This window comes from Lonchura striata, chromosome 4 (genome assembly GCF_046129695.1).
Source record: "Lonchura striata isolate bLonStr1 chromosome 4, bLonStr1.mat, whole genome shotgun sequence".
NCBI lineage: Eukaryota > Metazoa > Chordata > Aves > Passeriformes > Estrildidae > Lonchura > Lonchura striata.
In genome coordinates this window covers 65804147-65816532 of record NC_134606.1, presented here as the reverse complement: position 1 = coordinate 65816532, position 12386 = coordinate 65804147, and the positions used below count along the sequence as shown (strand labels likewise).

The window sequence follows — 12386 nt, the reverse complement described above, 5'->3', positions numbered from 1 at the left end:
TAGTGAAAATCAAAATTGTTTGAATAAACCATTATTAATACTGAGCTGTTGAAAGTCATATGTTTCTTAACTAATTTTTAACTAGTTTCTTTAATTAATTGTAAGCAACGCCTGCTTTTAGCCAGTACTGGTTTTCTTCACAGACTCTTACTGTTACTGTGATCTTTAAATCAGTGAAACCTTAAGTTTGCTAAAACTAACCTGACAAGCTTCAATAAACAGAGCCAAAGGGAACTAAAGATTGGACAACTGGGATCTTAAGGTTGTGGCCCTTCAAGGATATTGAAGTAACCAGAAGATAGAGAGGGGATTAATATCTGAAAAGTTGGGGACTTCCCATCTAAGAAAAAAAATTATAAAAAGACTAAAAAAAGGTGCACTAAATCAGCATGAAAAGCATAGTATGAATAGAGGATAGAATACTAATTAATGAAGAGAATTATGTAACTTGGAACCAGTGAGCACTAATTCCTGTCTTTGCTAAAAATGTACAAATAAGTGACGGAGTTTTGTATCTCTGCCAGCACGAAGAACTCTGTCAGCCACACACACCTCTCAGCCAAGAATAAAGTAATGCCTTACTCCCTAACAATAAAATGGTGAGTGTTGAGGGAGTCTTATTTTTCCCAGTGTTTCTGGAGGACTTTAGTAACGGAACTAGCTTGAAAATTGTGGTTTCTTACCACACAGACATTTTAACATGACTAAGTATGTGTACAATGAGCCTGAGGTAGACCTTATTTTTGAGACTCATATTTTAAACCACATGAAATTACTGAAGTAAAATTTCCCACTCAGTGAGCCTGGTGATCTGGTTTGTAATGTGAAACTCTTCTCGGAGTGTTTTTTTCACTTACGGTTTACCACCTTTGGTTTTTAAGTTACAATCACAATGCCTAGACTTCAATAGAGTCACTTGTAAAGTCAGAGGAAGTTCCTTATTCCTGGGACCTGAACTGAAGCCTTCCTATGGGAAGGCTTCTATTGAGCCTTTGATCTGGCCTCAGAGCCACTGAGTGTGAAGGTTCAGTGCCCAGGATTATTACACAGAAAACCACAGGTGAGATCTTGCTTGCAGGATGGAAAGGAAGCTGCAGGTGTTCTGTAACCACTCCTTGGGAACACACCCAGCTCATTCCCTTGCTAGTGGTGGCTGTTGCCAAAAATGCACAGACATATTCAGCTATTGCTGAAGTATTCCTCCACTGCACTCCCTTGTTGTAAACTTCCTTGGGCTGGAATACTTGCTCTTCCTCATATTGCTTCTTCAGTGAAAATCCAGAATTCCTCTTAGGAGGTTCCTTTGATTTTATAGTGGAGCCGTGGTTCTGCAGACTGTGCAAGAAACCTCTGCTCTTGCAAAAGCACGGGGAAGAATTAATGGTTCTTGTGAAGCATTAATTATTTACAGCATCAAGTAAAACCTCATTTACATCCGAGTGATGAGAAAGGTATTCTCTGATTGCAACGGTATCAAAAACAAGCACTGAAGCACCAAGCTGGCAGCACAGAATGGAAAATTTCATTTAAAAGGTTTTTCTAAGTCCAGTAATTTCCTAATACAATTTCAGGTATTCTGATGAGCTTCTGCCGAAAGCACACTTCAACAACTAGAGAGAAATCTCATTTTGCTGTGAAAATGAGATGTTTTGGTAGCAAAATCTATTATTTTGGCATATTCTATATTTTCACTGATTTAAATAATTGCTCTGGAATTTCCTTCTTAGTGACACTGCCCTGTAACAAGTAAATGTAAGGCACCCTGAATGCAGACACTACTCCCAACAGCGAATCTGTTGCAGTGAAAGCAATGGCAAAATAAGGTTTTATGTTTTCACTGTAAGTGCAGATGAACAAAGGTATCTCCAAGTATACCTCTAAGCATGCTGGATTACTGCAGCAATTCTTAACTGGCATTAAACTCCTAACGAAGGCTGCAACAGTTGTTCCAATATATGTATGTACACATATCTACATATATAGCACCACAGTATATAAACAATCCCGTACATAAAAATTTAAAAAAATAAAGTAAAATAAACAACAAACCTCTAAGCAATATTATCAAAATATTACTAGAGGTTGTCTTTGAAGAAAGCACTCTTCTGAACTGTTTTAATGTAAAAAAATCAATCCCATCTCATTGTAAATGAAAAACACTGTGGCATTAGGAATACAACTCTACATTAATGTAACCCGTTCAACACAAATCCAAATATTGCAGTTTATTTTCTGCTGTCAGGAAGCAATGCCTGTGCAGGGGAATGAGGGTGCAGTCGTGCTTCATGTGCTAAGTAAATGATTCCAGAATTCTGACCATTAACAGGTAGATGTCAAAGGTAGATTTTAATTTCCCAAAAATTTTTCAAATGAGATTACTGTTATTTACTCTTTATTTTCAAATTTATGTTGAATTTGAACTTGTGACAAGGATTGAAATATCAGTAGATCAGATATCAGTAATATAAGATTATCAAATAACAGGATCCAAAATTGTATTTAAATATAGATTTTATTTTACAAAAATATAGTTACCATAATACCCTTATTTCCTGTAATTAATTAAATGCACAATTCACTAAGAAGTTTTACAATTTTCCAAAAAATACCCGTTTAAGTTTCAAGTTATTCAAATCATAATTTGTAGACAATTTTCATTTAAAAAATATTTAACATAACTTATATCACATTAAGGCTTAAACACATTTATATTAAGTTTGAGATAAATTTTCATAACATTAAGTTGTTCCTGTGAACTACTTTAAATACTTGCAATTAATATTGACAACATTTCCTTCAGTTCTAATTTCCCTATAAAATTGACTAGTGTTTTTAATGGAGTTGAATGCCATGTCTTTAATATTTTTCAAAAATGTCTGTATTTTTATTTCTGGTGAAACTTTTTATACCTTTATGCTTTAGTCCCTGAGGCAGGCTGTAACACCTTATCAATTGTTTATAATAACATCTATTTAATCACTTAAACTAAGGTGATAATTTTTTTATATGACATATTACTAAAGGACATTTTACAGAAATTACTAGCATTCTTTTCATATACCTTGTCATATAAAGACCTGAGATTTAACTCAACTCTTTCCTAATAGAGAGTATTAGTAACTAAATGGATATGGAATTGATCTTTTGACCCGTTCATTTGTTTGCTTGTTGTTTTGTTTTCTTTGGGTTTTTTTGTTGCAGTCAGCCTTGCATTCAAGAAATACATAACAAGTGACATACCAAAAATGTATTTTTTTCAGTTTTCAGATGTCTTGATAAGTACCTAGGAAAAAGAAAATATTATTTTCTAAAATCTGCAGATTTGCCTACAACATTAGTTTTTTGCCTTCTTCCAGCTATGGCTAGGGTTTAAGGCTGTAGTAATTCTCTTCAGTGACTTCTGCTGAGAATTTCTATTTATAGACACTGACATTTAAACACTGGGGAAAACTTGGAAGAATTAAAAAATCAGAGGCTCATCTGAAAATGTTGACATAATATAACTAATATCCAAGATGGTGATTAAGAAGAGCTTTGTTTGTCAAAACCCAAGTCCTAGCAACTATTGTTACAGCGCTGCAAAACTGGAGAATCATCTCAAATGAGCATTTCCAGCACTTCCAATGAAGTACGTTTAATTTCAATCCTGAAAATAATTAACATAATTCTTCACTTGTGTTTTTCCGTACAAAATTCTATTGAAAATGAAATAAGATGAATGATTACCAATAGTATATAATTGGAAGCAGCAAAATGCATTTAATAATGAAGAATAAAAATGCTTTTATTGACATGCTTACCTCACTCAGTATTGCCCAGACCGGAGAATCAGAAATGACTGATAAACGAATAGCCTTTATTCTTCCTATTGACTGATTGATGCTGCCTTCTGCACTGCCATTTTCAAAAGCCCCTTAAGAAACCCACAAGACCCATAAAAACATTTATTAGAATGAAATACACTTCCAAGCAAACTCTGTGAAAAAGCTCTAAATTACAAACTATAAATTAAATACAGGAATACATTAGGGTAAAAAATGTTTTGGAAAAGACCTGTGGATTGAAATAAGGACAAGGAGAGATCAATCAGTCACAAATTACTGTCATGGGCAAGCCAGACTTAACTTGGGGGAAAAAATATTCATATCAGAGTAGGGTATTGAGAAATAAAACCAAATCTTAAGAACACCTTCCCCCAACTCTCCCTTCTTGGGCAAAACTTTACTCTGGATTTTCTCTTCCTCCTTACCCCCAGGTGTGCAAGGGGACAGGGAATGAAGGTCATGGTCAGTTCATCACATGCTGTCTCTGTTGCTCCTGTCTCCTCAGGGGAATCAGAATGGCATCCTCTCCCTCCTCCTTCACTGACCTTGGTGCATGCAGAGTTTTTCTTCTTATGCATTCTCCCTCCTCACTCCAGCTGCAATTGCTGCTACACAGAGCTTTTCTGCCTCCTTTTTAAAGTATGTTATCCCACAATAACTCCTGTCACTGGTGGATTCAGCCTTGGACAGCTGTAGGTCTGTCCTGGAGCTGCCTGCCACTGGTTCTACTGGACAAAAGGGAAGCTCCTGGCAGCTTTCCACTGAAGCCACCCCCAGAGTTTCCCCCCAGTCCTCCAGCCCAGCTACCAAAAGCTTGCCATGCAGACCCTTTACAGGGACTGTAATTAGTTCTCCTTCTAATTAGATGTCTTGGCTTTTGCCACTAGTCATATTTAAATCAAAATAGGAGAGTCATTGGTCAAACACCATACACTACAATATGCAATAATGCAAAGATTTCTTTTTTTTACTAGCTCACCTTGGAATGCTGAATTTATCAAAGAGTTAATGAAATCCTTAAGAGCAGAAACGTTTTATATGTAGGAATAAAATTTCTGTTTTTGAAGTGACAATAAATAATTTACCTATTTTTAAATATCCATCTTTGGTTGCTGGGTAGTTAAATTTACTTCCATTATCAACCAATTCTTTTCTTAGTGTTTCCTATAAAAAATAAAACAATAACATTTCAAGAAGTATTTTCTAGGGTATGATATTTTATGCTGAATATCATTCTGAAAATGAAATATGGTTCTAAATGAGAGACTTACGTCAGCTGGCAACACTTCCACAGTAGTGTTAAACAGTTGATCACCAGGGTGCTCCATGTTTCCACTTCTGAATAAGTACCTGATGATAAAGGTATATTTTTTTCCACATATTTTATACTTTAGGAGAGTTCTAAGGAAGTAATTCTTTCCAGTTTTGAAGCAAAATTTCAGATACCTTTTCTTTATATATTTTGGGCTAAGGAGAACAGAAATAGGCCTTGAAACTATTAAACAAACCATAATACAGTATTTTTATTTTAAACAGAACAAATATTTAAACCATATTTCTCTGGGACCACAATGGCAAGTGTTCCCCCTTTTCAGTGCTCCTGTTCCAAATAAATTAACTTCCCATGTTTAAACAGCTAAGGAAGATCTGCTCTCTGATCTGTCCTATACTTGTTAAGGCTGAGTGGAATGTGCTTCTGGAAGGTGAGTGGCAGCAAAAATTTCTGTTTCTACTAGGCTATATACTACATGCCAAAAGAATTCCCCTTTTTTATCAATACTGGTCAAGTCAGGTGCTTCTAAACTATTTCCTTTCTAGCCATTAAGCAAGAGCATTGACCAAACAACAATCCAAGCAAAAACATCTAAGAATAAAAATCCCTATTTGGTTTTTAATTTCTGGCATTAAGAGTTCTTAGGGTTTTAGATCCAAAAAGAATGAAGATAATTTAAATTATCAAACTCTCTCCTCTGATATCAAATATTCAAGGCTTAAACCCACCAAATATTATAGGATTTACCATACATTTTCACAGGCTAGCAATGTAAAGGGGCCGGGACCTTAAGTCTTAGCTTTAAGTTTTAGGTTTTTGCCTTAAGTTGTAGCTTTCCTATTTTCCAGATTCTGTACTGCATTAGTATATAACTGAATTGCATATAAAGTGTTCTCCAAACAGTTTAGTTAGACAAAACAATCCTTTTCCAGCCTGAAAACCAAGGGCCCAAAAAACAGTATAAACAACAGTGAATTGAGGAGAGCAATCTGGGACAATGGGACTTCAAAACCTGAAGCTGTAATTGGACAATTAACCCCACTGTGTAAATGGACTAAAACTTATAGAAGTGTCAAAACTCGTGACCCATCGTCCGTCTTGGGTGTAGCCTCGGCCAGTCTCTTGTGCTGCCCAAAGTGTATCCTTTGAAGGCCTTTTAATAAATGCCTACTTTATTCATTCAACACGGTCTAGTATCTGTTCCAGGCAGCCTCTCAAGGCATCAGGACCAGCCATTAGGCAATACCATATGTAAGTTAGCTTCATCCAATGCAGCTTTGCAATAACAGGAAAATGCAAACCTACAGCCTACCCAAGTTTCATAAAGCATGAACCAGTTAACGAATATACAACACTGGTGTTTATTGTAACAACTGGCATTCACTGCAGCTCACTAGGTGGAGATACAGACTTGACATTGTGCAAACAGACTGTTGGCAACTACGCAAATAAAGCTTTCACTGACACCGCTGATGAAATTCATCAGTTAAAAACAAATTCCTTTGAGAATTATCACGTAAACTATTTACCTGAAGAAATAAAAGGAAAAAAATTAAGAAGCTCTTTAACTACAATGAAGACATTTAATTCGCAAAGGGAGTTCAAGGAGAGCAGATAAATAGCAAATTATGGATTTTTTGTCAGTAACAAAGTTTATGCAAGCTATTGAGCACCAGTAAGTTCAAACAGACTCAAGCATTTCCAAACTGGATACATGTAGGTTTTCCCTGTTCCATATCATGTAATACTTACTTTTCAACTTTTAGTGGATTTAAAAATGTGAACCTGATGTAGTCACCTGCCACTGGAGCTAAAGCCCAAAAACAATCTTGTCCTTTATAAACTTTTTCCAAGGTATATTGCTGGTATATTCTTAGGCTTGTGTCCACTTTTGCAGGTGGATTATTATGTGCTTTATGTAGCAGTTTTTTTCCAAAATCTTTATCCTGTTGATACAAAGAAATGTAATTTCACCCATACAATGGGAAAAAAAAGTGCATTGATATCTGTAATTACTACAGGAAACTGTTCCAGAAAATAATCACCTCAGTGTCAAAAAATATGCAATCTAATTTTAATAGATACAGAATATTAATTTCAGTGTAATCACTGGGACTCAACATTACAATTTGTAGACAGAACTGTACTGATTGTTTCTTAGCTGCCAATATTTGAAAACAAAAATCTTCACAGGAGGCTATTTCATAGTTGTCTAGGATGCCTTCTCTCAGAATATGTGATTGCTGGGCTCTGCTAAAGGCTGTGTGAATCTCTAGTCTGATCCAATTGAGAAATCTTGTCACTAGTCTAGATGGCACCATCAGGAGATTCCTGAAGTCTGGTTCATTATTGCTCATGTTCTTATCGGATGTGTGGTTTACCCTCCAAACGCTCCCTAAAAATCTCTGGCCATCAAATTAGGCACCTTTGTCCTACCAATTGTCCTAGCAATACACCTTCTTAATTGTCCCTTATATTGGGAATGTGAACTGCTCAGCCAAAACAAATCATCATGGTTTTGTTAGCATGGAGCAAAGAATCTGAAAGCTTGTGTTGTGAAGAGGGCTCCTACATGCCATGAAATGCTATTCAGATGAGAGATTCAAAGGTGTTTGGGCAGGAGCAGTACTCCACATGCAGCTTAGATGCCAGACAAAATTCTCTACCACATCTGTAGAACAACATAATCAGATGTGGAAATGCCATATAACGCCAAAGATGTGGTCCTTGAAATTAATTTGAAAAATAAGTCAGAGCACAAGCATATAACGTAAAAATATGGCATTAATGTCTTATTCTTACTTTCAAATTCTGTATCTTCCCAGCCAATGATGAATAAATTCCCATATGCTGAAAGAGAGATGGTTTAGCACGGATACGTAACTTTGACTTTTCCTTTTCACAGTGTGTCTGGAAAGAAAGCAAAAGGGAGTGAAGGATTATTTAACCAAGGAGAGACAAACTATGTTCCATAAGGCAATTTCATTATGTAGTTAAAGGTATGGGTCCAGATTTTTTTATCCGTATTTAAATGAATAATTCCTAAATTAAGTCACCTTCTGTCACATACACTGTTTCTAGACCAAAACTCATAAAATCATGCTATTATTTAGATTTGAAGGCTCAACCACCAGTAATTCAGGGATTTCTGCACTCTATGTGATGAATTACTCTCAGGACAACAAAACAGACTCAAATCTGAAATTGATTGATTTCGTAGCTGTTTCTGGCAAACTTTATTTCAACTCTTAGCCTTGCTGTATCATTCTGATTAAACTATTTTGACCAAAACTGACCTTCTTAAGATGGATTCTGGTTACATTTCAGTGTTCATAATTTTGCCTCTTTCTGTTGTGTTTGGGAGGCTTTACATAAGTTATGGATCTTTTATCACATAATTATATAAAGCCCTTAAATACTGTTTCAACCACAATTTTGTGGTTTATTACACCTGGGACACGACATATATCAAGGAATTAAATAACTGTAATTGGAGTTTCTTCAACTTTGAATGATAGCAAGCTATTTCTTTAAATGTAGTTTTTTCTTTGTATATATAGAGCATTGTAGTTTGATACAATTACAAAAACATGCTACAGTAATTAATATGACAATGAAGCATGAGGCAAGGAACAAAGCAAAGAGCTAAAATGAGACTCTCTGCTGCCATAGAATTATTATGAGCATTTTGAAGATAATTTAACTTTTCTGTATTCCAGGTCTCACACCTTAACATTTGAGAGGATAATGTGCTCATCTTTTCCATCAAGTGCTTTCAGTTCTATAAAAGAAACATGTCATATTAACTATATCAATGCCTTCTAAAGCCAGAAGTGATTAAATCTTCACTCAGCTGGCTTAAAACCATCGAAACTCATGAGGCATTTATGGTTTCCACAGGAGTGCTAATTAAAAGTTCAAAATGCCCTGGAAAGCTGTTAAAAAAGCTAAGGGTGTTTTTTTGGGTTTTTTTTTGTTTGTTTGGGCGGGGGGGTTGTTTATTTCTGATTTTTGTTTTTGTTATTGTCCACAGCAGATATTCAGCAAAACAATGTAAAACCACAATACATTTTGTGCAAATTGATTTACAGGCACACTAGACTTCACTAAGAAAAAAAAAAAATTAAGAAAATAAATTTGTGATCTTTCTACTGACAGGGTTTGCAATCCTTCCCCTGCAATAATGCAGGCTCTAGAATGTCTTGTTTTATGCTATGGCAGCATTATCAAAAGACCTGCTTCTGGCAGCAGCTGAGAGTAATTGCTGCCATGAGGCTGGTGTGATCATTTCTGCAGAAGCTGACATAAAGCTGCTTGTTGAGTCAGGGCTTCCAGCCTTGCATCCTGTAGCTCCCACTGCACCTGACAGGCACAGGCCATTGCACAAAAACACAGAATGGCTGGGTTCAAAGTGACCTGTAAAGATCATCTTGCTCTGATTCCCCTGCCATGGACAGGCTTCCACTAAACTAGATGGCTCAGAGCCTCATCCAGCCTGGTCAGAAACACGGATGTGGCATCTACACCTTTCCTGGGCAACCTGCACCAGTGACTCACCACCCTAACCATAAAAAATGTTTTCCTTAAATCCAATATAAACATACCCTCTTTTCAGTTTAGGACCGTTGTCCCTTGTCATATCATAACATGACTTTCTTCCTTATCATAAAAAGACTTCCCCCTCTTTCCTACAAGCTCCCTTCAGATACTGGATGGTGTTACATGGTCTCCTCTGAAGCCTTTTTCAAGCTGAAGAGCTCTGACTCTTTCAGCCTGTCTCCAGCCCTCTGACCATTTCTGTGGCCTCTCTACCTGCTCTAACAGGTCCATGGGTTTTTTTTGTACTGGGGACCCCAGCAGGGAATGATGGTTCACAGGAAGTAAGCATGACAAAGTTTCTGAACCACGCAGAGATCTGCTAGCTCTGATCATCAGAAACTGTCTTTTCTTGGTGAGCAGGGGGTTGGAACAAAATGATCTTTAAGGTATTTTCCAACCCAAACAATTCTATGATTCGTCATAAACACGTGCCAAACATCCATCACCAGAGGATGGCACATAGAAACCACAAACAAGAGTCTGCTGACCCTCCTGTGTAACAGTGTGTGATCACTTTGTGACACTCTTGGTTGGAAAGGAGAAAGTGCAAGGAGCTGTCAGCTTGCCTTCTCTGATGCCTACTAGAAAGTTCACTGCTTTAACCTGTCAAACAGAGAGGGTATCACAGTTGGGATCCCTAGCCTTCTCCCAGTCTCCTTCTTCTGCATTCTTATGAATAGTCCTGGTCTCAGAAGCTGGATAAGCCTTAAATAAAATATTTCATTTACTAGATGGAAGTTGGCACACGTTAGATCTGGAATAGGTGATGTCAACATAATAGCATCTGGTTTTTAATCTGTTTTCACAGGCAGGCAAGAACTGAAATTAGTTTCTTGAGGCTCACTCTTAACTCATATGAGCTGGCCTAACCCACAGAGCAGGATTTAAAAGCGTGCTCCTATCTAAAGGAAGTGGGTCTGGAGACTCTGCAGTGCATTACTAAGTCTAACCAGGGACCTTCTGCTATCCCCAGGTGTCACTTGTGCTACAGGGTAAAACTTGGAGTTTGCTTGTTCTGTTCCCCTTAATCTCCTGCTCTGCACAACTCCTATTTGTTTCTTCTTGTTCCCTTATCAACACCTAAGTAACTCGTGCAAATCCTGGAGCAGGAACTGGCTGCACCAGTTAAAACTCCTGAACCCTAAAACCCAAGGAGCAGAAACTCTGGTCAGTCCAAAGTAAGTCCAGTTTGAGAGATTTATTATTCCTCTTTCTGAAAATGAATTTTGTCACTGAGAGTGTTGGAATATTATTTATCTTCATAAATTCACAGTTATACTTACTGCATCCTTTTCTGGATTGCACACTTTAACCCAGAGCAGGTGGTCTATAAGCCAATCTATAGGCTTATCCTTACAGAACATGAGAAAAAATTCCACTATGAGTGGTAAGTCTTCTGATTTAAACAATTTTCCTGAAAGCAAGACAAGAAGTTACATTTTTATTGCTATGTAAGAATCACCAACTTTATGTTTAAATGCAATTTATTTAAATAAATGTTTAAGTATCACACCAGCCTTGCACACATGAATGTAATTATGAAATTTAATGAAAAATTTCACAAAGAATTTGGCTTTGAAGAGATGCTGATCATCCAGCCCTATGATACGGGATGCATATTCTCCTCCACAAAAAAAAAAAAAAAAAAAAAAAAAAGATGTTTTTTACTTTTTTTTAATAAATTGTTCAAATTCTGTTCTTGAAAGGAGAACTACACATTACAGGGGCACATAGTACCCTGAGGTGGAATAATTTCCTCCTTATGGGAACTCAATTATAGATTCTATATTGAAGAGACTGTATTAAAAAGACAGCTTTAAAGAAAACAAAAAGTAAACTGCTTTCAGTGGGATGTTTCCTGAAGAACCAAAGAAGTTGTGATATGCAAGTCCTTCCATGCTTTGAGATATGATTCTGACTGAGACCTTTTTGATCTACACAGCTCCAAATCCAGTTGATTCTGCTGAGGTCTTAATACTTACCAATAAATCCAAGTTGTGAAAACTCAAGAACCATCCAATCTTGGGACTGTTGAGCAACAAAGCTTTTTATACTTTCAATAAAATCAGGTTTGGCTATAATATCATCTTCCAGCTTGGGGAGAAAATGCAACAGAAAAACAGAAGGCAAGCAGTGATTTTATTGTTTGCATAGGGGGTGGTGACATTGCCACAAGTAAGTGAAAACTGTGTTAACTGCTGTGCCACATGCACTGAAGCTGTGCCAAAGTACAGTGGATTGGTATTTAGTTTCTACATATATCTCTGGTTTAGTATCACTCATTAAGTAATTATCTACAGAAGTGACCATAACACATGGGTGCTTCTCCCTTTTTTGATGGAGAACTCCCTGCCTTGAGGTGTTCTCACTTAGAGGAAAACATTAAGCAAAAAGATAAGAGGTTTCAGAAGACAACAATAAGAAGCTTGTTCTTAGATTGTATAAGCATTGATAAGCGAGAGGAGCAAACTGTCTAAGAGGAAATGTGTCTAAAAATTCCAGCAGCCTGGGCAGACTTTGTCATTCAAACAAGGTGACTGAGAAGGACTGTGGATGATTCCTGAGATGCCTGTAGAAGCCAAGTTGTCCCAGGGGATACTGGAAAGGAAAGGGTGTGCTCTGTCAATCACACTGAAGGACAGGGATACACAGAGCTCTCAAGATGTTGCAAAGGCCAGCACAGAGCACAG

At 36.9% G+C, this 12386-nt stretch overlaps 1 protein-coding gene across 1 annotated transcript in view; it reads right to left on the bottom strand.

Annotated features, from left to right (window-relative positions):
* Positions 1 to 3256: 3256 nt before the first annotated feature.
* Positions 3257 to 12386, bottom strand: part of MGAT4D (MGAT4 family member D) — a 32805-nt gene continuing 23675 nt past the window's right edge. Inside the window, exons 9-16 of the mRNA XM_077782588.1 lie at positions 11679 to 11790; positions 10968 to 11110; positions 7900 to 8007; positions 6850 to 7043; positions 5096 to 5174; positions 4910 to 4988; positions 3801 to 3913; positions 3257 to 3283 (exon numbers count right to left, since the gene is read on the bottom strand). Coding sequence (XP_077638714.1) covers positions 3257 to 3283; positions 3801 to 3913; positions 4910 to 4988; positions 5096 to 5174; positions 6850 to 7043; positions 7900 to 8007; positions 10968 to 11110; positions 11679 to 11790 — 855 coding nt within the window. The remainder of the gene's footprint in view (positions 3284 to 3800; positions 3914 to 4909; positions 4989 to 5095; positions 5175 to 6849; positions 7044 to 7899; positions 8008 to 10967; positions 11111 to 11678; positions 11791 to 12386) is intronic.